The sequence below is a fragment of the Chiloscyllium punctatum genome, chromosome 7 (assembly GCF_047496795.1).
Source record: "Chiloscyllium punctatum isolate Juve2018m chromosome 7, sChiPun1.3, whole genome shotgun sequence".
Classification (NCBI taxonomy): domain Eukaryota; kingdom Metazoa; phylum Chordata; class Chondrichthyes; order Orectolobiformes; family Hemiscylliidae; genus Chiloscyllium; species Chiloscyllium punctatum.
In genome coordinates, this window is record NC_092745.1 from 72,661,114 (window position 1) to 72,688,844 (window position 27,731).

Sequence of the window (27,731 nt, forward strand, 5' to 3'; positions counted from 1 at the left end):
ATGTGGGACTATTGCCAAACTTGGTTTTGTTTATCTTGGTGTACACATGGCAGATACACTGGACAATTTGTTCAGGAAAAAGTTTGAACCATTACTGGTACAAATTAAACAAGACTTCAAACGATGTTCTCCTTAAATTGTCTGTTACTACTCGAATTAATTCCATTAAAATGAATATTTTCCACAATTTTCTTCTTTCAATGCATACCAATTTTTCTCTCTCTTTCCTTTGTCCATAAAGTAGACAGTCTCATTCTTGAATTTATTTGGAATAAAAGAACTCCTAGGTTACAAAAACAGTTGCTTTAGAGGCCTAAGATACTAGGTGGAATGGCGCTGCTGAATATTTTGTTTTATTATTGGGCAGCAAGCATTAGAAATTTGAACTATTGGCTCCACTGTGAGAACCGTGATGCTCTCCCAATTTGGTTGACTATTGAGGCAAATTCCACCCATCCAGTAACACTGAAGACTTCATTTTTTAACCTATCCTTTCTTCAACCTCTGTTTACACAAACAATGTAATTGTCTTATCCTGTCTTAAAATTTGTTTTCAATTTACACACCACTTTGGCTTTCAGTCATTTTCTACCAAGGCGCCCTTGGCGGCAAATCATATATTTCCCCCATCTTTAGAGGATGGTGCCTTTCCTAGTCGGACTAAGTTAGGAATAAAATCTGTGGAAGATTTATATGTTGATGGCATTTTTGCATCTTTTCAATGATTAATTGATAAGTTTTCATTTCGTAAAAGCCACTTTAGATACCTCCAAGTTCGCATTTTTGGTTCATAGTTTATTATCGGTTTTCGCTGCCCTTCCTAATATCTCTAATTTTGACATCTTTCTAGAATGGAGTTTTTCATTAATGGGGGCTATTTCAGCTATTTATTCAAACATTCATAAAATATGCACAGATTCTCTTGATTCTATTAAAGCTAACTGGGAGGCAGATCTGGAAGAGGTATTCTGAGTGATGTGGGATGAGATTTTAAGGAGGTGTCTCTGTCCTGTGATCAGTGCCAACAAACCCCAGCAAATTATATGCACATGTTCTGGCTTTACCCTTCTTCAAGTAGTTATTGGACTGATATCTTATCTAAGGTATCTAGAAAAATCTCATTCCTAATGCTATTAATGCTTTGTTTGAGGTGTCAACCCTCTTTACCTAATCTTGCTTCCTCTAAAAAAGACACAATAGCACTCACTACCCTATTGGCCAGAAGATTCATATATTGTTAAAATGGAAATCCCTAAATCCAATTTCTCATACACACTGGGTTAGAGATGTGCTATCCTTTCTTAAATTAGAAAAGATTAGATTATCTTTATCTGGCTCCTCTAACAAATTTACAAAAATCTAGAACCCTTTACTTTTATATACTAATGGTGTTGTCTTTTTAACTGTTCCAGACTGAGGTGTCTTCTGCTGTGGCGATTTTTTTCTTTAGCTAATGCTGTTATCTTATTGCTGGTCTAATTTATTATGATTTTGTGCTTTGTATATGTTTATATTTATTAGAGGTGTTTGTCGTTTTTTTCTTCTTTGTATTTTGGGGGAGGTATATGCCGTGGAGTGTGTGGTCGGTTGGGGTTTTGTTTACAGTTGTTTATTGCTTATGATTGCACCTTGTTCTGCTGTCATTTTTTGGAGAAAAATCAATTAAAAATTTGTTTTAAAATTAGTAACCAGCCACTGCCTAGCGAGAAACTCACCGCTCCACTTGTGAAAAGCAAACATTATGGAGCGAAATACTCCTAACATCGAGATAGGTTTTTCCGGACTTCTTGTTCGATTCTGCCATAATTTTTGCCATCACTGGTGTCACTTAGATCCCTATAAGATTGTATTCTGTACCTTTTTATTTCTTTCCTTTTTGATAGTTCACAGTCCAATAATAAAATTTTGTTTTGAACTAAAGTGGCAGTGTGAAGTGATGACTACAGTTTTCATTAAAAACTTCTTTACTGGAGAAAATTATGAATTGTGCACGATGCTGTTTTCTTCCTGGAAAAGTGAGAGTAAAAGCAGACACCATGGTGCCAATGGGTTCTGAACTAAGAGACAGTTGCTTGACAACAATGTCTTGATTATCTCTTGACCAGGTGACCATGGATTGTATGGACCAGTGCAGCAATGAACCACCATCCTGCAAAAAGAAAGCATTTAAAAAAATCTGTGTCTGTTTGTCCTGTGCAGAATTGGCAGGAAGTATACAAAAACAGCTAACTGTCATCCACTCACCTTTCTCTGCAAGTCCCCTGTTGAAAGAGGAAAAACACATCTTCAAAGTCAGTGAATGAAAGAGGGCATCAGTGTGTAAACACCATTGTGCCAGCAGCAGAAACTAAAACAAAATGAAATGAAGAGAAAGAAAGCTATTCACTAAATCCCATTGTCCAGTGCTATTAAACTGGTAACCTGTTTTGTTTTCTTTTTACATCCTTGATATCCATATTTAACTTTGTATTTCTGTTTGTGAGAGGGTAAAGTTAGCAATTTACATTTCCTCTTTGAGACTGGTTCAAAACTGCTGAAGTAAACAGTTTCTTTCTTCAGAAACCTGATGAGTATTTTCTTTTAACCTGAGTTTGTTAGTCAAGTAAATTAGAGTTTTTGGATAGTTTTACCAAATCTAGCATATGTTGTCCAGTTTTCACCATTGCAGAAGCATGCATGGAGACAGAGTGGTGAGAGATTCATAGTTTAGTGTTCTGATTCAGACAATGTGAGCCTTCCCTAAAATGTATATGAGCCCAAAACACAGCTGTGGGCTTGCTCCTGGTGCACTACAAAGAATAGATCTCACTTTGAGGGCTTTCCCCAGCCAAAGCATAGCTATATTTTGGGTGCTTCCCCTTGTTTATAATTATAGGGATTAAGCAGAGCTTTGTAATTAAGGTGCAGTATTATAATTTTCTAGGAGAAAGTGAGGACTGCAGATGCTGGAGATCAGAGCTGAAAATGTGTTGCTGGAAAAGCGCAGCAGGTCAGGCAGCATCCAAGGAGCAGGAGAATCGACGTTTCGGGCATGAGCCCTTCTTCCTGAAGAAGGGCTCATGCCCGAAACGTCGATTCTCCTGCTCCTTGGATGCTGCCTGACCTGCTGCGCTTTTCCAGCAACACATTTTCAGCAGTATTATGATTGCCAGTATCATAACTGGGACACTGTTGGAGTGTGGTGTACAGTGTTATTAAAAACATTTGTTCTAAAATATGGATATCATGTGTAAAAGACACAGACTATAGCATTTGAAAAGCCTGGGGCCACTTACCCTGTGTTATTTTTCTGAAGTGCATAATGAGCCACAGAAACAAAAGTGGCACCAGCTCTTTTCTGTAATGTGACTTCAGGGTTGGCGTAAACCTTTGCTGGGAGGATTGGGCATTAATGCGGTGCCCCAAATCTTTAAGTAAGAAATAGTTTAAAATTGTAGCGGATGCTTAAGGGACTACATCTAAATAGTAAACCTTTTGAAAGACTAAGTTCAATGACCTTAGAAGCTCTTGTGAGATGTTATTAGCACATTTCACGAATGTTTTATACTAGCGCATCAGGGAAAGATAATCAAGGAAGGAAGAGGGCCTTGTAAAGAATCAGAAAAGAACAGCACAGAATCAAAATAAAATTATCGCTCAATCACACCTTCCTACCTGGATGAAATGCATTAAATTGGAGACTAGATTTTTGGAGAGTTGTGAAAGTAAAATTATATCAGATGATTATGTTGTAGAACGGTCTTTTTAATTCCAGGTAAAACTCATCCGCACTGACCAGACATCCCAATCTGACATAGTCCTGTTTGCCAGTATTTGGCCCATATCTGTTTAAACTCTCCCTATTCATATACACAACTAGGTGCCTTTTAAAAATTGGAATTGTACCCACCTCTGCCACTTCCTCTGGAGTTCATTCCATATATGCTCCACTCTCTGTCTGAAAAAGTTGCCCCCTTAGGTCCCTTTCAGTCTTTTCCCTGTCATCTTGAAGCTATGCTGTGTAGTTTTGGATTCTCCCATCCTAGGAAAAAGACCTTGGCTATTCACTCTGTCCATGCCCCTCATGATTTTATGAAGAAACATAAGGTCACCCTCAGCCTCTGGTGCTCTAGGGAAAAAAAGAACTTGAGCCAATTCAGCCTCTTTCTGTAACTCTAACTCTCTAGGCCCAACATCCTTGTAAGTCTTTTCTATACCTTCTCAAGTTTAACAACATCCTTCCTATAGAAGGGAGACCAGAATTGTACATAGTATTCTAAAAATGGCCTCACCAAAGTCCTATACAGATGCAATATGATGTCCCCACTTCTATACTCAATGTTCTGACCAATGCAGGCAAGCACACCAAATGCCTTCTTTACCATGCTATCTACCTGTATCTCCACTTTCAAGGAACTATGCACCTGTACCTCTCAGATTGTTTGCTCAGAACACTGTCCAGGGTCCTACCATTGATTTTATAAATCTAGCCCTAGTTTGTCTTACCAAAATGCAACACATGTTTATCTAAAACTCCTCAGCCCCTTGGCCCATCTGACCAAGGTCCTGCTTTACTCTGACATAATCTTCTTCTACACCACCTATTTTGGTGTTAGCTGTGAAATTCCTAACCATGACTCCTATAGTCACCTCCAAATCATTTATATAAATGATGAAAAGCAATGGACCTAGCACTGACCCTTGTGATATATTGCTGGTCACAGGTCTCCAGTCCAAAAAACAATATTTACCACCTGTCTCTTTCTCCTACCTTCAAGCCAATTCTGTATCCATTTGGCTAGCTCCCCCAGATCCCCTGTGATCTAACCTTACTAACCAGTCTACCATGTGGAACCTTGTCAAACGTTTTGCTAAAGCCCATATAAACAACACGTATGTGCTTGCTTCACTAATCTTCTTTGTTAACTCTTCAAAAGACTCAATCAAGTCAGTGAGGTATAATTTCCATGCACAAAGCCATGTTGACTATTATTAATCAGTTTTTGCCTCTTCAAATGCATGTAACTCCTGTCTGTCAGAATCCCCTCCAACAACTTAACCACCAATGACAAAAGTCTCACCGGTCTATAGTTCCGTGGAATTTCCTTACAGCCTTTCTTAAATAATTGGCCAACCTCCTGTCTTCTGGCACCTTACCCATGACTGTCGATGATATAAATATCTCAGCCAGAGGCCCAACAATCTCTTGCCTAGATTCCCACAAAGTTCTGGGAAACATCTGATCAGGTACCGGGGATTTGTTTACCTGCATTAAGACCTCCAGCATCTCCTCTTCTGTAATATGAACACTTTTCAAGACATTACTATTTATTTCCCCGAGTTCCCTAGCTTCCATGTCCTTCTCCGCAGTAAATATTGAAGCAAAATATTTGTTTAGTATCTCACATATCTCCTGTGATTCCACATAGATGGCCATGTTGGTCTTTAAGGGACCCAATTCTTTCACTAATTACTCTTTTGCACTTAATTAACTTATAGAGCCTCTTTGGATTCTATTGCCAAAACTGTCTCATGTCCCCTTTTTGCCCTCCTGATTTCCTTCATAAGTATACTCCTACTGCCCTTATACTCCTCTTGATCCCAGCTGTCTATATCTAATATATGCCTTCTTCACTTCTTGACCAGACCCTCAATTTCTCTAGTCATCCGGCACCCTTACTCCTGCCAGCTTGCCCTTCTCACTAACAGGAACATGCTGTCTTTGAACTCTCATTTTGTCATTTTTAAAGGTCTCCCACTTCCCAACTGTCCATTTACCTGAGAATGGTTTCCCCCAATCTTCTTTTGAAAGCTCTTGTGTAATACTGTCAAAATTGGCCTAACTCCAGTTTAGAACTTTAACTTTTTGATCAGTTCTATCCTTTTCCATAACTTCTAAAACTAATAGACTTATTAGTTACCCTAAGCATTCCCCCACTGACACCTCTGTAATTTGCCCTGTCTTATTTCCCAAAAGAAGTTCAAGTATTGCTCCTTCTCTAGTAGGTACATCAACATATGGAATAAAAAAATTCTTGCACAGACTTAACAAATTCCTCCCCATCCATGCTCTTAACACTATGACACAAGCCCTTAACACTATGACACTCCCAGTTTATTTTAGGAAAGTTAAAATCCCCTACCATTACAACTCTATTATTCTTACATATATCTGAGATCTCCTTACACATTTGCTTCTCAATTTCTTGTCGACTATTGAGGGGCCTATAATACAATCCCAACAAAGTTATCATCCATTACTTATTTCTCAGTTTCACCCATATAACTTCAATGGATGATCTCCCAGCAATATCCTCCCTCATTGCAACCATAATGACATCCCTAACCAAACATGCCACACCTCTCCACTCTTGCCTCCCATTCTATCCTTTCTAAAGGATCTATACCCTGGAACATTAAGCTGCTAGTCCTGTTCATCTTGAGTTATGTTTCTGTAAAAGCTGTGCTATTCCCATCTCATGTTCCCAACTGTACCCTAAGTTCTGAGACCGGGTCATTGGACCCAAAACATTAACTCTGATTTCTGTCCACAGATGCTGCCAGACCTGCTGAGCTTTTGCAACAATTTCTGTTTCTGTTTCTGATGTCCAGCACCCGCAGTTCTTTTGGTTTCTATGCCCTAAATTCATTTGCCTTACCTGTTTGGCCTCTTGCATTGAGTTAAATAACGTGTAATTTATCAATCTTACCTTATTCTCTGCTAAGCTCTTGTCTGCTTTAGTTATTTGACTTGCTCCCCATGCCTACTGTCCCATTCTCAACCTTTTCTCTTTTTTCACTAATGTTTTATGATAAAGACAGTTAAAAGCAAGAGCTGCTGCTTCTTTGTAAGGATATAATAGATGTACATGTAGTTCAGCACCTACTAACCTGAAATTTACACTTGTTATCAATACCTCTGTCAACATGACAACAGTACTTTGCCACCAACTCTGGCCTGCATTGCAGAGGGTAGGCTCTATTATTTGTCAGTTCCCTTTCATAGGCATTCTATGTATGTTTAACCTGCAACCAAACTAAATGTAAGATAGCACAATGCAGAATCTATCTTTACTTGGGTTATGGAGCTGTTTTTGATGACAGTCTGCACCTCTATGAGTGAGACAAATGACACCATCATCTCATTCTACATCAGACAATACTTTAGAGATTTCTTGTTACGGGCTTTTACCACACCAAAAAACCTAAAAACTAATACTCTGAGCTATAGAAAAGGCATCCCACCTTTAACACCACCAAACCCCCTGTACTGCGGTTATGAATTATGCCTCACTCTCCACAAAATTACAAGTGTGGAGTGGGATGGGGTCTGGTCAGTGTATGTGTATGTAGGTAGCTTTCTGACAGAGTTTCAGAATCCGATTGCATCGACAAACAGAAACGTGGCCCTGTCAAAAGTGCAGGAGTGAAGTTGCATAGCACTGCTGAACTGCTTTTTTTTTCCTAGATGCAGCATGCGGCAGGCATCTAATCTTTTTCCTCACCTTGCCAGGCTAATGGCATAAAGGATGCAAAAAAAAAGCCACCTCAGCTTCAACTTTGTTGTGCTTGAACTCAGATCTCATGATCAGTTCTAGCTGGAGGTGTATATTTTACCTTCCTCAAGTTGTCTGGTAACTTCAGGTATCATTCAAAGCAAAATTCCTAAAGATACTAATATCATGGTAACTTGCAGCAAAACGGGCATTGTTCTATGCAATTGTTGATGCATGACTGGTATCTTCTGACTGTTTCCACACTAGGAGCTCATAAAACTGTACGAGATTTATCTATTGTAACCTGCACTTTGAGGAACTTCATAAAATTTTACTGTTTTGCAGATGATCTTGGCTGTAAGTCTTCATGCCAAATATATCATGGTTCTCCATTATCATCTTTGTGGTTAGCACTGCTGCCTCACAGCGCCAGAGACCTGGGTTCAGTTCCCGCCTCAGGCGACTGTGTGGAGTTTGCACGTTCTCCCCGTGTCTGCGTCGGTTTCCTCCCACAGTCCAAAGATGTGCAGGTCAGGTGAATTGGCCATGCTAAATTGCCCGTAGTGTTAGGTAAGGGGTAAATGTAGGGTGTAGGTGGGTTGCGCCTCGGCGGGGCGGTGTGGACTTGTTGGGCCCAAGGGCCTGTTTCCACAACGTAAGTAATATAATCTATATATAATATACTTTTCTCATAAAATTCTTCGCTAAAGCCTTCAATGTTCCAGCTAATCTGGAAACATTTTGTGGTGGGGCAACATCTTTTTGACATATCTTAAAAACTATCTGTCTGCTCCTGCATCCTGTATTGTTTGTTCCTCTAATAAAATTACAAAATCTAGATCTGCTCAATTTTGCTGAAAAAGGATACTACTGAGATATTAGGCTGAATGCTACCAGAAGTTACCTAAGTGTCATTGTTGTCGAGTTTCAGTAGGATTTCTCTTTGCGAGACTTGTCAGATTTTCTTCCACAATGGTCCCAAACTCCCACATTAAGTAGATACCACACCTACTTTATCTAATGCGAGCTGTATTCTCCCACTTGCCACAGGTGGATATACTCACCACTGCCTGAATCCCTGGTGCCAGTGCCATCTTCAATGCCCAGCCTTGCATTCAGCCATATGTAGGCAGTCTGGAGTTGCCCTTCTCTGTTAATGCAGTCACAAAGCAGCCACAAGCTAATGCATCAAATCACACAGCTCCCCTGTTCTTAGCTACATTGCCTTTTACAATGATCTGTTTCACTGCTACTCTTTTCCCAATGCCCACCATATTCCAGCATCTTATCATTGTTCAATATGGGGCTATCACATACAGAGAAGACAGTTCAGAACATTTATTCACCAACACCAAAAGCCAATAGAAGTCCATCAATGTTTGCCTCTTGGGACATTGCTTGCATTTTGAGCACCAACAACTTCACTGTACCCAGCTCACATCTACTGGAACCAGGTATCAATTAAGTTCTGTTTGGCTGCTGCTGCCCAACACTGCTGTACTGTATCATGCTGCAAGTGATGTTCTTCCTGCTCATTGTCCTTATCCTCCTCCTTAGACAACTCTGGACTTCAATCAAATGGACCCCCTGATCATGACCACTCGAAAGGGATAAATGACCATGTCCAAGCCTTTGGACTGAACTCCGAATATGGCTGTGCCTTACTGTAACATGACCCCCTGAACGACAGCAGCTCCCTTGATTTAACTGAGAACTATTCCACTTAGACACTGAGACATGGCCAGATGCTTGATTTGTGTGTTTGCTACATTCATTGCTGCTGCATGCTTTAGATGTGAGATCAACATAGCATGGTACCATACAGCAACATCTCCATTTCATTGATTGATTACAGCTGACAACCACAACAAGTCATCTTGTTTTGTGTTTGTAGTAACCAGCAAGGAATTCCTGTGAGCCTTTCAGCTCTGTTGAGGAACTAAAAAAGCAAAAAGCAAGGCATGGATGCTGAGGTCATTGAAGTAGGCACAAAGTAAGCAACCCCTAAGAGAGCAGCAAGCAGCCCTGAGATGCACTGTGGTCCAATCCATGAGATTGATGCTTGTCCCATTGTGCAAAGTATACTGACAACGGCATTTGAACAAAAGTGCACTCCAGGGTGCAGAACCACATTGGAAGTGGATTGAAGGTGTGCCATGATGATGTGGTGATGCTGATACATCCATATGTCCTTGAATAACGTCTGCATGCAATAGCTGCTAATGGATTATGCCCTGAGATATTGGTGCCTATTTCAAAGATTCTCACTGATGAGAATTTTGTCTTGCTGTTCAATATTTGGTTAAACTTTTGGGACTTCTTCCTTTTTTCCCACTTTTTTCCCACTTTTTGAGGTGTTGGAAAAAGTAACAAGGAAAGGGAATATTCAATGAATGGCAGGATACTAAGATCTCTCCCACCCCAGTTACACTCTCTCCCACCCTCTTCTGTCAGGCAGAAGATATAAAAGTTTGAAAGCACGTATAAATGGATTCACGAGCAGCTTCTTCCCCACTATTAACAGGCTTTTGAACAGATCTTTCAAATGTTCTTGTTGATCTCTTTCTCTCTCTGTGCACTTTTTCTGCCAGTGTAACACTATTCTGCATTGTTCTGCTACCTGATGCACTTTGTATAGTTTGATCTGCCTGTAGAGCAAAACATTTTTCACTGGATCTCAGTACTTGTGACAACAATAAATCAAATCAAATGAAATAAATTCTTTGAGGGCAGCAAGACAGATCAATAAGGAGGTTACCAAGACATGGGGATACTTGCCTTTATCAGTTGTGGCAAAGATTGCAAGAGCAGGGGGCTATGTTGAAGCTGTACAAGACTGATTAGTCTATAGCTGGAGCACTATGTGCAGTCCTGGTCACCATGTTATGAAAGGACGTAGTTGTACTGGAAGGTGCGCATAGCAGATTCACCAGGAGGTTGCCTGCAATGGAGCTGTTTAGCTATGAAATGAGGCTTGAAAAGACTGGGTTGTTTCTTTGGAGCAGAGAAGGCTGAAAGGGGACCTTATTAAGGTGATAAAGTTATGAAGAGCATGGACAGCGTGGATAAAAAGCAGCTCTTCCCTTTAGTTGAAGAGTCAATAACAAAGTGGAATAATTTTAAGGTGAAATGCAGAATGTTTAGAAGGGATTTAAGAAAAAATGCTTTCTCCCAGAGTGCGATGGGAATCTGGAATGCGCTGCCTGGTGTAGTTGAGGCAGGAAACCTCACAATCTTTACTTGAATGAGCACTTGGAATATCATAATATTCAAAGCTACGGGCCAAGTACTGGAAAATGGGACTAATAAATTTAGAGTAGTTTCTGTTGGTGCAAACTCATTGGGGAAAAGGGCCTTTTCTATACTACATGATTCTATAAGCTCCTCGCTGACCACCTTAAGCACCATTTCCAACTATCTGATCACAGACCAAACTGTTCAGGGTCTGGGAAGACTCCTCACCATGTGTCTGTAATAGCTATGATATTGTACTCCTTTATTTCCATTTGTTCTATGAATTCGTTGATCCACTTACAAATGCATTTCAACAAAGAGACTTTAATTCTGACCTTTTATACATTTTTTTCCCTACTTTGACCTTATTTACTGGTGCATCCTTATTTCTCTCCCTTCCTGTCATATTCTGGTTACCATTACCTGCATTGTTACTCTTGTTTTGTTGTCCTTCCTCTTTAGCTTTCCAAATTTCATTCCATGTGAACTCTCCATGTTTTGTTTAAAATCCCTGTCTACAGCTCCAGTTATGTAATTGCCAGTAACTTGGTCCCAGTGCAATTCAGGTAAATCCTTCTCAATACTAAATTAGGAGACAGAGTAAGCCATTCTGAAGAGCAAAGAAATCTGCAAAGAGTTGGTAGAAGTAAGAATAGGAGTGCGAGTAGGTCATTTGGTCCCTAGAAACTACTGTGGCATTCAGTAACTTTATGGCTGTTCTACCTCAATTTCATCTTCCATACTAATCCTATGTCTTTAGACTCCCTTTGTATTCAAAAACATATCAATTTATAACTTGAAAGGTGTGAGTAACTAATTGATGTTTTTAGAGAATATACAATGTTTTGCAATGCCACAGTCAACCACTAATCTGGTAGACTTTCCATTCTGTTTTGAATGGGTGCCATAGTTGGCAGTGATTCTTACATTTAGAAAATAAAGTAAGCTGATGGAATTCAATGTCAATAAATGTAAGGTATATTTAATTTTCAAATGTGTGAACTATATTTTAGGGAAATACAAATGTCCTTGTACAAAAGATTGGAAGTCCCATCTCAGAAATATAAGATTATAAAATAGCTAATCGAATATTGGGTTTTTGGCAACATCAAGGAATATTGGTGAATTTGTATTAACTTAAAGATTATAGTTAAAATAATGTTTGCAGCCTCAGGCTCCACACTATATGAAGGCTGTTCAAGCAATAGCAAAGGTATGGTGCAGATTCACTTAGATGCTCATGGGTATGAGAAAATACAAATACAAAACAAGACTTCGGCAAAATTTGGTAGCTTGAGAGTTTGGAAGTGGGAACTTAATTGGGTGGGTAAGTGATGGGTGGGGAGTCTGTCACCTTCCTGCATCTGTCCCTATTAAGGTTGGGGCAGGAATACTCATGGGTTGCCTTTCTGTTCTACCCCCAACTGAGGCCCCTAAGTGGACAATTAATGCTGCTCAGCCATCACACATTGGATTGTCAAATTGCAATCTACGCTCTCTTGATTGAAGCAGAGAGCATGTCAACGTTTATTAAAGAGAAAGTTGATAAAAAGAGGGATAAGAAAAGACACAACTATTTCTTGCCAGAAAGCTGCTTCCAACACTGTTTGTCTATTGTTGCCCAAGAAGAACATATACAGATCTAAAACACCTTTTCTTATAGTTATTGTTTGGCTTACATCTAAACTAGAATGATTGTAGGAATAAATTCCCTACTTCGTTTCAGAATTTCACAGCAAGTTGAAAACCTATACAATCTCTGCAGTGCTCCATAAGCAGTTTCGGGATTGAGTTTGTGACCACAGTTGTCCTTATTATCATACCCCTCAAACTAGTGTGGGAGTGCCATCACCTCAAGATCTACAGCAGTTAAGAAAGATCAGCCTTTTCTCACAGCACCTCAGGTTTGGCAATCAACTCAGTTTTGCCAGGGTCACTCACATCCCTTGAACAAATAAAAGTCTCACTTCTCATTGTAATGACACCCCTCCAAACAATCAGTACACTCTGTCCACCAGACACTGCATCTACTCTACAAATTGCTTCAGACCACTTCTTTTTAATTAATGTGAGGCCTGTCGGTGGGTTTGCTACTAATAATATGATTCTCTGGTAACAATCTGCAAGATTTAAGACTTCTGAAAGTTGCTAACCATTTTTTATTGTTATTAATTGAAAGCAGAATTCAGATGTTGTTATAAACCATAAGAACAAATCCCAAATGGTTTACTAATCCCTTCTGGGCTCTGGGATTAAATGACAACTCTTACCTCATTGCAAGGCTGCATAGATGAGAGGTTGCATTTTTCTAGAAAAGATTTTAAAAAGTATGGTTTATATGTTTGGTGTCTCATTCTTGAATTCCCTGATGGGTTAGTGAATAAATGTATTACTAGAGCTATAAAAACCAAAAAGGTGCATGTTCAATCTTGCTTCATGCTGAGTTAGTTGATTAAAAATTGGAGCCATTAGAATATTAAATTTGAGTTTTATATCTGTGAATTAAAAGGGTAATATTGACTGAGGTTTCCATTCCTAATCACTATTTCATGACATCTACTGGCTCGTGTCCACCTGTTAATGCCTGGTGAAGGTAAAGTTGCATATAATTATGATGCCACTGACGCCTAATAACCTAAAATCTAAGCTTGCATTCCTGTCTGAAGTACTGCTGTCACTTGTGAAATTGAATCTGGTATTGCTGCTTCCAGCACGAAACAGCAGAAACATTACTCTCTCATTTTGAAGAGATTGGGGTTAAAACGTATTGCCTGCAATAAGAAGTTGGCCAGAAAGTAGCAAAATCATTAACTATGGTCGCGCATCTACTTGCCACCCACGCACACAACATAACTGATGTCTGGCATGAGGACACATCCACAGAACAATGAAGAGCTGGGCAATGCATTCACATTTGGAGTATGATATTTAATACTGTTCACCATGTCTCAAAGAAAAGTCCATGATGACAGATGGCACGTGAAAAGATGTTCAACTATGATGGGCAAACATTAGGTTTCTCAGGGATTCTCTCTGACAGGAATGGAGCACAGAAACAGTTAACAATTCCATCAGTTCTCTATGTTAACATCTGTGTTGTTAGCAGTGTCTTTGTGTTTCACAACAGAAAACAAGTTATAGCTTCAGTTCAGTTTCTTCCACAGATTAACACCTTAAATTTCGCTCCCTGTTTGAAAAAGTCTTAAACTTTAAAATTATTTTCTGTAATACTACGATTGTTCCTGTATGAAAGTCATTTGTTGAGCCAGCCATTTAAATTCAAATATTTATAAGAAAGGACCTTATGACCCTTTATCTAAACTCAAACCAATTAGATTGGAGGTGTTCATTGTAACCAGGAGAGGGGATCATTGTGGAATAATTGATGTTTGCAATGTGGTTGTTGTCAGTGCATCCCTTCCTATGAATAGTTCTGACTTTAATAGCTGAGAAAAAAAATTCCAGAAGGCCTTGCTGTGCGGTTAGAAAGTCAGGAAATTTGTGGATAAAATGATTCCATGATGCCAATTATAGGCTAAAATTAAGGATCCATAATCTTTTCAATCCAATAATTTAAGCACAATTATAAAAACTTTATAGGGTAGAAATTCCAGTTAAAATTACGAACACTGAAGAAACAAAAACCTTATTAAAATGTGATGACACAGAATGTGACACAGAAAATCACTAGTATTCTTGGAAATATGCTTTTGTGAAGCATACAACTACAGCCTCTGCATTGAGGCATTGTGCAGCACATGCGATTGATGGAACAATTTAATTAGAATCTTTGGTCTGGCTGCCCCTGTGAGTGGAGTAACTTCTATGTGAATTAGGCTCAAGAGATGAAGTAAATAGGATATCCTAAAAAAACCATTATATTGAGCTTAAGAGATTTCAATTAATTTGTGACTACTTGGCACCTCCCCAGTATTTTAAAATCACATCAAATTGTTAGGTTGTTCAAAGATTTGTAGGCCAATCGGTAGCAGAATAGATTATTAAAGCCCAAATAGAATAGTTCTGTTGTCAACTATTTTCCTTTAAAGGTAAATAATAAATATTTTTTCAAAGAGTCTACTTTGCATTGGAGCCTGAAAATTTGCATATAGGGAAACTTAGTAAATTCTGATGATCTCTTCTCTCACCTGTGTCATACAATTCTTCACGCTAAACGAGGCTGAGGGGTGATCTTATAGAGGTCATGGATAGCATGAATACTCAAGGTCTTTTTCCCAGGATTGGGGAGTAGGGCATAGGTGTAATGTGAGATGGGACAGATTTAAAAGGGACCAGAGGGGTAACGATTTCACACAGAGGATGGTGCGTGTATGGAATGAGCTGCCAGAGGATGTGGTGGAGGTGGGTATAATTACAGCATTTAAAAGGCTGGATGGGTACATGATTAGGAAGGAATTTAGAGGGGTATGGGCCAAATTCAGGTAAATGGGACTAGATCAATTTAGGATTTCTGGTCGGCACAGGCAAGTTGGACTGAAGAGCCTGTTTTTCTGCTGTTTAACTCTATCATTGTAAGACTCTATATCTGACAAATAAATTATATTCATTCTGCATACTACTTGACCTGGGATAATTTGGAGCAAGCTTGAACCAGTTAGAGCTCAAACATTAATTATATAACATAGAAGTAAAATAATGTTAGGGTTTAACTAATGCCCTATGAAAAATGAAAGAGACATAAAATCGCTGTATTAAAAATAATCAAATGAGCCACAAGGCTCTTTTGAATATTCCAAAAAATTGATATGTTGGTCTATAAACACATGGTATCAGTGCATCTGGGCTTCATCATTTAGTTTCGGGACGGTTTCAGCAAAGTAGCTTAGAATTGCTTGATCACCAATTTCTTCATTTGTCATTTTCCTTAGATGTTGCAAAGTGTGGCACTGGAAAAGCACAGCAGGAGAATCAATGTTTTGGGCATAATTCTTGAAACAGCGATTCTCCTTCTCCTCGAATGCTGCCTGACCTGCAGTGCTTTTTAACGGCACACTTTTCAACTCTGATCTCCAGCATCTGCAGTCCTCACTTTCTCCTATTTTCCTTAGATGCCCCATATAAACTCAACAGCTCACCATATCTGTGGACTGGAGTCATATGTTAATTTGATGCAGCTTGGCATTAATCATGGATCAAGGAAGAAAGGAGATTAATTGTACACTCCATGTAAATTATAAGAGTAATTTTAAGAGTTTGTCCTCTCAGCAAAGAGCCACACATGTTGTGATTATTTATTTAAAATATAGGCTTGACAAGACTCTTCTGCAATTAAGATGCTACACTCCTCTGGGCAATGGTCCCTGCTGGCAGTGAACATATAAAATTATCCTTCAGAGCTTTATATGAATTATGTACTCATTATAGTTTGACACTGAAAGTGTTGTACAGTTTCTCTATATTTTGATATCTCTGGCATTATCTCTACAGTTTGATGTATCACAGCAATCCAAGCTCTTTGAAAGAAATACTTGCATTTACGTAGCACGTTACATGAACATCAGATGTTGTAGCGGTTGATTTACAAACAATTACATTCGTTTGAAGTGCAGTCACTGTTGTAATGCTCACTGCCAATTCCCATACACAACAATGTAATAATGACTAGATAATCTATTTTTGTGACGTTGATTGAAAGATAAACACTAGTCACAACACTGGGGATTTCACCTGGTCTTGCTGCAATCGTGGCATGGGATCTTTTATATTACTAAAGCATTCAAATGGAAGATTGATTTTATATCTCATCTGAAAGATTTTATCCCTGAGATTGCAGCAACCCCATATTTTTACAGCAGAATGTGAGTCTTAATTTTTGTGCTCAAGCTGGAGAAGGATGTGAATTTTGTGATTCAGATGAGACATTGGTACCGACTGAGCCAGGGAATACACAGTGACACTGTCTATGCACTATCAATGCACTTGAAGCTCTCTGGTCCATTATCAATGCAGTTAAACACTCTCTGGTACAGTCTCGTAACAGTCCAACCTCTTTGATACAGCATCAGTGCAGTTGAGATCTCTGGCCACAATCCAAGCACCACAATCCAAGCTTGCTTGTGCAGTATTGTCACAATCTGATCTCTGTTACTGTATTCCCACAATCCTACCTTTGTGATACTATATCACTGAAATTGAGCTCTCTGCTGCAGTATAACTATACTTGAGCTCTCTGGTACTATATTGCCACAGGTCTTCTATCTCTTTGATACAGCATCACTGCTGTTAAGTTCTGGTACAGTATCACCAGTCTTGAGCTCTTGCATGTAGTAACACCATAGCATGAGGTTTATAGTGGAATGTCAGTGTCAGTTTTTTATTTGAATGTTGGCTGTCTTTGTCACAAAATGTTGGCTTGGTTGATGCCCAAAATACCTTATGGCTTCTTCTTGGTGACTTTAGTTGTGGAAGCTATAATCAGATTTTCTATGATTTTGCTCATAGTGAATTACAGGTTTTACACAAACAGACATTTTATGTTACTTAGAATTGCCAGGACTACTTATTTAATTTTTTTTTGATAAACCCTTGGAGCAGAGAATATCAAGATGAATTTTGGTGTCTTGAGATACTTTGAGGGAGAGTGTTCAGGACATAAGACCATATGACATAGACCATTCAGCCCATCAACCATGTCTGATAGGTTTTCCAACCCATTCTCCTGCTTTCTCCCCATAACCTTTGATTCCTTTGATAATCAAGAACCTATCTATCTCAGTCTTAAATATACTCAGTGACCTGGCCTCCACAGCTTTCTGTGACAATGAATTCCATAGATTCACCGATGTCTCGCTGAAGAAGTTTCTCCTCATCATTCTAAAGGGTCTTCTGTTTACTCTAAGGATGTGTCCTCAGGGCCTAGTCTCTCTTGCTAATGGAAACATCTTCCCAATGTCCACTGTCTCCAAACCTTTCAGTTATCTGCAAGTTTCAATTAGATCCCCCCTCACCCTTCTAATCTGCATCAAATATATACCGAGAGTTCTCAGACATTTTACGTATGTTAAACCTTTCATTCCTGGGATCATTCTCGTGAACCTCCTCTGGACTGGCTCTCGGACCAGTACATCCTTCCTGAGGTATGGGGCTGAATGTGGTCTGACCAGAGCTATAAAGCCTCAGAAGTGCATCCCTGCTTCTTCATTCTCGTCCTCTCAAAATAAATGTCGATATTGTATTTACCTTCCTAACTACTGACTCAACCTGCAAGTTAACCTTAAGAGAATCCTCAATTAGGACTCCCAAGTCCCTTTGCACTTCAGATTTCTGAATTCTTTCCCCATTTAGAAAATAGTCAATGCTTCTATTTTTCCTCCCAAAGTGCATGACTTCACACTTTCCCACGTTTTATTCCATCTACCACCTCTTTGCCTACTCTCCTAATCTGTCTAAATCCTTCTGCAGCCTCCCCCCCTCATCAATATTACCTGCCCCTCCACCTATTTTTGTATCATCTGCAAATTTAGCCAGAATGCCTTCAGTTCCTTCATTTAAATCATTAATATGTAAAATGAAAAGTTGTGGTCCCAACACTGACCCTTGTGGAATGCCACCAATCACCAGCTGCCATCGTAAGAAGAACCCTTTTGTCCTCACTCTCTGCTTTCTGCCAGACAGCCAATCTTCTATCCATGCTAGTACCTTTCCTCTAACACCATGGGCTGTTATTTTATTCATACCCACTACATGTCTTCACCTATCCCCACTTCACCACCTTGACCCCACTACCCAATTTATCTGCAGCTCCCCCTACACCCACCCCGGTCCTGAAGAAGGGTTACATCCAAAATGTCGACCTCTCTACCTCCTGATGCTGCCTGGCTTGCTGTGTTCTTCCTGCCTTCTGCCTGTCTAAGCATTATTTCGAACAATGTGCTTTTCCTCCATCTGTCATCCAGACAGCCCTCCACCACACCACCTCCATTCCCTGTTCCACTGCTCTAAACCCTCCAAACACAATAAAGACAGAGTTCCCCTTTGTCCTCACCTACCACTCCACCAGTCTCCATGTCCAATGCATCATCCTTAAACCCTTCCGCCAACTCCAACTAGACCCCACCATCAAGAACACCTTTCCCTCCCCACCCCTCTCTGCCTTCCGCAAGGACCATTTCCTTCGACAGTCCTTGGTTTGTGCCACTCTCCCCACCAAACTCCCAGGTACCTTCTCCTGCAACTGGAAAAGATGCAAAACCTGCTGGTACATTCCCCCCCCTTACCTTCATTCAGTGTCCCAAACAGTCCTTCCAGGTGACACCTAGTTTCCAACCTAGTTTACTACATCAGGTGCTTCCGATGTGGTCTTCTCTACATTGGGGAGACCAATCGTAAACCTAGGGAACAGTTTACCGAGCATCTCTTCCAGGCCCGCAGGGGCCAACCGGACCTCCCAGTCACAGCCCATTTTAATTCCCCTTCCTACTCCCTTTCTGACACAACCGTTCTTGGCCTCCTCCATTGCCACATCAAACCAAGTCGCAAATTGGAAGAACAACACCTCATCTTCTGTTTGGGCAGCTTACTGCCTGGAGGACTCAACATTGAGTTCTCCAGTTTCAAATAACCTCCCTTTGCATCCCCAGACTCCCTTCCCAGGCCTTCTCCTCCCTTCCAGTACCCTCTATCTGTCTTCACATATCCCGACTTCACAACCCTGCCCCACCACCCCCTTTATCTGCAGCTTCCCCACACCCAGCCCCAGTCCTGAAGAAGGGTTACACCTGAAAAGTCGACTTCTCAACCTCCTGATGCTGCCTGGCTTGCTGTGTTCTTTCAGCCTCCTTCCTGTCTATTGTTGTTTTACTCAGCAACATCCTGTGCGGCACCATGTCGAAGGCCTTCAGGAAGTCTGAGCAGATAAGGTTGGCACATTGTGGAGGGTTTCTAAAGTTTCAGAAACCCAGGTGAAAGAGATTCTAGAAGTACTGGGCAGATCCTGACTCTGCAATTACAAGAAGTGAAATTCTTGTCTCTTGGAAAGTTTCAAAATATGAAATCATTAGACTCAGTTCTCAGATTGGGTAGCACTCCAGCTGTGGTATACAACCTTGTGATCATTGAGAGGGGTCACCAGATCTTGGGAGAATTGGAATAAGAATTGAAAACTCTTGTGCCATTTCTTAATTATATATTGTTCCAAAGTAAATAGGATAGCAGTTTCCAGAATATAAAAATATGCAGTTAAACAAGGAAATCAGGATATTGTGAAAGTATGAAAACTATGCTGGATACGGCTACGATGACATTAGTCGTATCTAAATCATAACCTCTCATACCAAAGTAGAAATATGCCTAATATGAAGGCAAAATACAGCATGCATTTGAAATCTGCTGAAAATCTGAAAGGAAAACAGAAAATGTGAGAAATACTCAGCAGGTCAGATATCATTTGTGAAAAATAAAGTTAATAATCTAAAATGTTGACTTTATTTCCCTCTCCATAGGTGCTCCTTGACCTGCTGAGTATTCTTTGCATTTTATTTTTCTAAATAGGTCAGTGTGGAAAGACAATACTGTGCCCATTGTGTCTAAATATAAATTAATTTAGTTCATTGTATTTGCAAGCATGCATTCCAAAGGGTAGAATTCTCTTTATGGTCTCAACTGTGCAAAAGGTGTAATGACTGCAGAGTATTTCTATGCTGAGACATAATGTGAAGCAGCTGAAAATGTACAGTAAATGAAAATCTGCAGCTGTCAAGTACAGAACACAAATCAAACAACAAACCTCCTCCCTGTCCTACACTAAGTTTTAGCCATTTTAAGGGCACTGACAGCAACCTAAGCCATGCTCTTTGAACTAATTGCCTTCAGGATACCATTAACCTAGATTTGAGACTGTTTTATTGGCTTCACATTTGGGCAGCTGCTCTATGAGTGCACAGAAAACAGATGTGCTAACAAATACTCAAAGCAATAGGCACTATAACCATTAATTTAGAAAATACAGTAACACTGAAATGTTCATCTAGTGAAAAATTCTACTTAAGCCATATAGTCCAAGAAGCTCTTTGATTCCATCCTTAGTCTGCCTAAAATTAGCTGATTTAATATGGGATAGTGTGAGAGGTGCTACAGATTTCTTCAGGACTTATGAGCTAAAAATGGGGAGAACGTCAGTTAGGGTTCCTGCTATTACTAAGTATTCAACAACAGAAAAACAAATGCATTTGAGCATCGGGAAAGGGCAAAATGAGTTTTCCTTTGTTTTACTCCATTAGTCAAATTCCTTGATATGCACTAATACATGAAGGAAGATCATTTAGCTATGGTGCTGGTGCCTGTGGAATTTTATCCAATATTTTCTGGAGATGTGACAAGAAACCTGTTGGAACATAACTTGAAGGATCTTCATTAAATTGGTATCATCTTCTGACACTCTCAAACTACATGTTTTTCACAGTGTACGCACAGCTCTAGAATGACAACTCCAATGTATTAATACACTTCCCTGTGAGTTCTGTAGGAGGGGTTTGACTTCAGAAATATAATAAATATCCTATTGTTTTGAATAAAAATTTTAAAGCAGAAATTGTTCTGAATCAGGTACTCAAAACTGCTTTTTATTTCAAGAAGGTATTCAACAATGCTCCAAGTACTTTGGCCATGCTGCTGATTCACAACTATTTTTTCATTAAACATAGTCAGTTAAGAAATTTGGATAATTGCCCAATGTGCACAGAGCACAACACAAATGTAGTTGCAAAGAGAAAAGAAGATAAAGTAAATCCAAATGATGGTTAACTGATGCAAAGCTTAGATTGCAAAATCTGTAGATTTCAGGAGCTATTGCCTGGATTCTATGTTGTGAACAATATGTAGTCTACAGTGTTCTTTTTTAGAATGTAGAACTGCAATTTCTTTCTATCTTCAATGTAGAATAGATTTCACAGGAAGGAAATAAAAATTGGGCCTGAAGACAAAATTTTATTCTCGGCAGATACTGTTTTGCTTTTCCTCTCAAGTTTTTCTTCATAAACTATTCTCTGTGGTACTTTTGCTATAAAAGGCACAGGGAAATCTTTCTTCCCTGTCTTTAACTGTTTTTGAAAACGATTGAAGGATAGAGTCAAATTGGCTTTAAAATATTATCTTGGAGATTATCCTAATTAACATAAACCATCTCATTAAGTATTCATACTTAAATATTGAAAGGAATTTGCTCAGCTAATGACTTTGACATAGCAGTCCAGTTTTTTTTTGTTTATCTATTTTATCTGCATCTAATCTACAAATGATATTTCTGACTGGCTCTTTTTCTTCTTACTGTATATTTTCATTATGTCTTTTGACAAATCAAACTATCAAAACATGCATGTAATAAATCCTACAAGCTGCCATTAAATGGTGTATAACAACTTGAACAAGCACCATTAAAAGAGGACAGAGGACAGAAGATGATAGGGACCAAACATTTGTTAGTCTCCAGAAACTGTGGGCTCTGTGATGTAAACTATGATGCTATGTTTTGGGAGAAATAAGCCCTGCACTTAAAATTCTCTTTTCTCTCTTTGAGCAGATGGTGACATTTTACCACACTCTGCTTGCAGGCCAGAATTTCTCAGGAAAGTCCATATCAGATGGATAGATCATCATGAGCTCTGAGTTGCAAATGTTATGTTTCAGTCTACTAATTCGAGTAATGAATCTCATCTGGGCTACATTTGACTGTGAAACTTGTTTGCAATGGACAAAGCCGATATTAGAGAAAACACGAGAACATTTCTGCCTTTAAAACAACAGAAGTTGTAATATACAAGCCTGATTTCTCCACAACAGAACCACACACACTTTGAACTGAGGATTATGCTTGGGACTCGACCACTTTAGGTCAAATAAATTCCTCTCTACGCTATCAATTCTAAACAAGTTCTAAATAATTGTTGCAAATGTATACTTGCCTGAATTCTTTGTTAGGCCATTTACCAAGATTATGATTGACTTGTAGTCAACTGAACATTAAATGTTGCATTTCAGAAGCCAGAAATTTATCCTGCCAAAATAAAGAGTGGTGGTTAACTGCTAAAGATATTTAAATCATGATGCTTGATTCCATGGGTAAAGATGTTCAATCAGTTGAAGAAAATTTATTTTGGTGCTCTACTAAACATTGTTAAATTGTGAAGGATACCATCAATAGGCAAAAATATAAGTATAGTGAAAGGAATGTTGTGTAACCAAAGAAAGCAAGTGTATGCCATAGGGTATTTATTCTTTGTGAGTGTGTAAAAAGCAAAACTTGTAACACAATTAAAATAGAAGTCTGGAAGAATAATGATCAGTTAGAAACATCATTTGTGGATAATAGGTGAAGAAAACTGAGTGTAAATGCCAAAATTGGGTCAAAATCACAATAGGCTAAGTGACTTGGGGAAAACTATAAGTAAAAAATGGGTTGCTTTTGTTGCTTATTGGGGTGGAAATGATGATAATTGATGGTATCGTCTTTATGTTGCAGGGACTATCTCAACGAAGACACCTCTCTACCCACTACCGACAGTAATGTGACAAGTAAGTAATGTACTCACAATTATTATTTCTACTTTAAAATATGCACTAAACAGTTACCAGGATTTTAGTGAAGCATAATGCTCTGTCTGGTACTAAGCACTACAAGGTGATTTTTAAATTATTTGTTATTTGTTCATGAGATGAGGGTGCCTCTGGCTAGACCAGCATTTATTGCCCTTTCATCATTGCCCTGGAGAATGTGGGTGTGAGATGCTGTCTTGAACCGTGCAATCCATTTGGTGTAGCCAAGTCAGGGTGGTGAGTAGATTGTTTTTTTTGTCAGAAACAGCTGTGGGTTTAGAAAGTGCTGTCTAAGGAGCCTTGGAGAATTTCTGCAGTGCATCTTGTATAAGTTGCATAATGGAGGAAGCAATCGAGTGGACTTTATTGTCACAATTATGTCAAGCTTCTTGAGTGCTGTTGTAGTTGCACTCATCCAGGAAAGTGGGGAGTATTCCATCACACTCCTGATTTACACTTTGTAGATTATGGACAGGCTTTGGGGAGTCATGAGGTGAGTTACTCACCATAGGGATTCCAGTCTTTGACTTGCTGTTGTACCCATTGTATTTATAAAGCTAGTCCAGTACAACATCTTGTCAGTGACAACTCCAAGAATGTTGATAGTGGGGTGTTTCAGTGATGGTAATATCATTGAATGTCAAGAAGTGATGTTTAGATTTTCCCTTGTTGGGGATGGTCATTATCCAGAATTTGTGTACCATGAATGTTATTTGCCATGTCAACACAAGACTTTCTGTGTTTGTTCACAGACTATGGTATTGCTGGATACGTCAGCATTAATTGCCCATACATAATTGCCAAGATAATAGTTAATGTTTAACCACATTGCTGTGGGCTGGAGTCACGTGTAGGCCAGACCAGGTAAAGATGGCAGATTCCCTTCCCTAAAGGACATTATTGAACCAAATGGGTTTTTATGGCAATCAGTAGTGATAAATGGTCACTTCTAGGCTAGATTATTTTGATTTAAATTCTATCATCTGACATGGAGGGGGATTCAAATGCATGTCTCCAGAACAATAGAGTTTGTGGTTCTGGATCCCTAGTCCAGGGGCATTACCCCTATGCCTCTGCCTCCCACAATATCCTGGATATTTTCCAAATCTTGCGGCAATTGGAGATGAACTGCTTCAGTATCTGAGGAGTCATGAATGATGCTGCACATTGGACAATCAGTGAACATCCCCATTTCTGCTGCCTTTGTTCTTCTAGGTGGTGAGTATAGTGAATTTTGAAATACTATTGAAGGAACTTTGGTGATTTACTACAATGTTTCTTTGTTGCCACTTTGTATTGTTGCTGATTGTTGAAGAGAGTGGATGGGGTGCCAATGAAGTGGGCTGCATTGACTTGGAAGGTATTGAAGCTTCTTGAGTGTTATTGGCAAGTAGAGAGTGTTCATTATACTCCTGATTAGTACCTTGTTGATGGTGGACCAGCGTCAGTGAAACAGGAAGTGAGTTACTTGACAGAGTTCCCAGAATCTGACCTCCTCTTATAGCCACACTTCTTGTAGATGGGCTTGCACTGTGACATAAATGTTATTTGGCATGTGTCAGGTCAAGCCAGGTCCATGTCTTGCTCCATATGAACGCAGACTGTGTTCTGACAGTATCCAGTCAGAAAATGATGCTGAGCATTGTGCGAATATCTCTATTTCTGGTCTTATGATCAAAATGGTCATTGATGAAGCAGCTGAAGTTGGTTCTGCTTTATCCTTATTTAAGGAATATCCTTATTTAGGAAAAGATCAGTAAAACAATTAAGAAAATATGCAAAAAATGGCAACCACCCATCAAAATAACCTAATTAAGGAAGCAAAATGTAACTAACACATTACAATTACAGTGGACCACCAGAAATGCAAAGTAGTGCAGTGTGTATAATATATAAGATGCATTGCAGCAACTTACCAATCTTAACTTGTCACTATAAACTCTCACAGAAAATGACAAAAGCAAAATTTCGTGAGAATACTATCATCTGCAATAGCTAATAGCTCCTTAGATCTGAGGGAGATAGAGCTTATGATAAGAGAAAAAAAATTGTATGATGCATGTCAGTTGAATTCTTCAAGCCAGAACCAAGCCAAATGCAAAAATTGAGTAGGGAAGAGAAAAATAAGACTGGCAAAGAGAGAATGTGAGAATAGAAAGGCAGTTAAAAGGGACCACTGACATTTTCTGCATTTCCTGTAAATTTTAACCAGGTAAGAAAAAGTTGGGTAGAGTCTTTTAGAAGAAAAGATGGTGGTATATTCTTAGAGGTTCAGGGCAAGGCTTAGGATACCTTGTGAATTTCTATGTATTAGAGGTGATGCTCACAAAATACCTGTGGAAATAGTAGAGGTAATGGATGCGGTGAAAATTGATAGGAAGGATGTTTCAAAAGACTGGATTTAGAGTGTATAAGACAACTGGTCTGGATAGTTTACATCCAATTTTGTTAAAGGAAGTGGGAGTGAAGATGGTGGAAAGATTTGTCGTAACCTTCCATTATTCCCTTGATCAGGGGAAGGTGTGAGAAGGTTGGAGAGGTGCAATTGTGAGACCTTTATTCAAGAAATAATATTAAAACATTCTTAGTAACTACAAACAAGTTAATTTAACAGAAGTGGTGAATAATATTTTAGAAACATTAACCTAGGGTAAAAAAAAAATCAGCAGGCACTTGGAGTTAATTTAAGAGGGCGAGTGTCGATTTAAAGAAGACAAGTTGTAATTGGCTTAATTAATTGACCTTTTGATAATGTAATAATGAAAGTTTATGAAAGGAAAGCAATAAGCATACTCTCATTAGAATTTAATAAAATGTTTGACAATGTACTACATAAAAGGCTGATTAATGAAATTGATACTCATGGAATGGAAGATCAGTGTCAGCTTGGATAAATAGTTCACTTCAGGACAGAAAGCAGTAAGTTGAAGTAAATGGCACTTCTTAGAATGGAAGTTGGTAGAGAATGATATTCTTGAATGTTAATTATTAGGACCAGTGCTGTTTTTGATATCTGAATAATACTTGGGTATTGAAATACAGCTCTAAATTTCAAAGTTTGCCAATGATACCTAACTTGGCAGTGTGGAAGACAGTGAGGATGTTACCAAATGACTACAACAGAATGTAGATGGTCTAGCAGAACAAATGATAGATGAAATTTAATACAGAAGAGTGAGATGATGCATTATGGCAAAAGGGACAGGGAAAGGCAATATATACTGAGTACATAGTTCTAAAAAGCAAACTGGGAATTCACATACATAGATTGCTGAACTGTCAGAACATAAATAAAGCATATTGGATCTCGAACTTCATAAAGAGGTGTTGAGTAAAAAAGCAACACCTTGCTCAGGCACGACTTGCATTTTGTATCCAGATAAGGGGATCACCGCACTTTGGAAAAGATGTGAGGATTCTTGAGAGAATATAGAGGAGATGTATTTAACAATTTAAGGGATGAAAGATATTAGCCACTGGGTTAGCTAGGCTTGTTCTCCTTGGTGCAGAGAGAGGGAAGCTTTGACAGAGATGCTCAAGATCATGAAGATTTAGATGAGGTAAACAAAGAAAAGCTGTTCCCATTAGTTAATTTTACAAGGACCAGGGACACAGATTTAAGGGTTAAGTAAGAGATGCATAGGAATGTGAGCAATAACCTATTTTTATGCAGATTATCTGAAACTATGCCAATGAGGAAGATTGAGGCAAAGGCAATGAACAATTTCAAAAGAAAATTGGGTGGACATTTAAGGAAATAAATTGGCAAGACTCTAAGGATAAACTGAAGGAATGGGACTGATTGGATTCTTGACACAGAGCCAGTATGAACTCAAATGGCTGAATCATCTCCTCCTGTGCTGTAACCACTCAGTGGGCTGAATTTTGTCAGGGAAATGGCTAGGGAGAACACTGCCAGGGAGAACATTTTGTTTTTGAGTCTACATAGATTTCAAGTCCTTCTTGCAACTAATCAACTTCCATTAACTTTTCTGTCTCTTTAAGATTTCGGAGTTTACCTTACTGAGTTACAAACTAATTGGAGGTTTACAAATTCCTCAGTCTCAGCATTACAACCAGTAGTGAATGCCATTGCTGGGACTACACTCAACTAATTGGAGAGAATCATATTTTGTGAATCTGCAGAAAGTCAGCAAAAGGAAATATTTGTGACCTTATCAGTTGAATAAGAAATTAAGGAGTCGATAGGAGTTATTCTTTATTGGGGTTAAATGTATGTAAACGAAATACATTTAAGAAAAATAATAAGAAATAATGTTGAAACATTCCTTTTTCTCTTGATGATAAAATCTTTCCAAATAGTTTTAAATACAACTTGGTTTTCTTTTATTTTGTATATTAATCTTTTCTGTTGTTAAAAGTAAATTGGCAGCCTTGTGTTAATATATATGCAGTGACTGACTACCATGGTAATCAAATTGCAACATAAAACAATGGTCTATCGAGCCAGGT

The 27,731-nt window shown here is 38.9% G+C and overlaps 1 protein-coding gene across 1 annotated transcript in view; it reads left to right on the forward strand.

Moving 5' to 3' along the window:
* The window catches only part of pde4dip (phosphodiesterase 4D interacting protein), a 466,622-nt gene that overhangs the window by 34,635 nt on the left and 404,256 nt on the right, over positions 1-27,731 (forward strand). Inside the window, exon 2 of the mRNA XM_072573987.1 lies at positions 23,185-23,237. Within this exon, the coding sequence (XP_072430088.1) occupies positions 23,185-23,237 (53 nt within the window). The remainder of the gene's footprint in view (positions 1-23,184; positions 23,238-27,731) is intronic.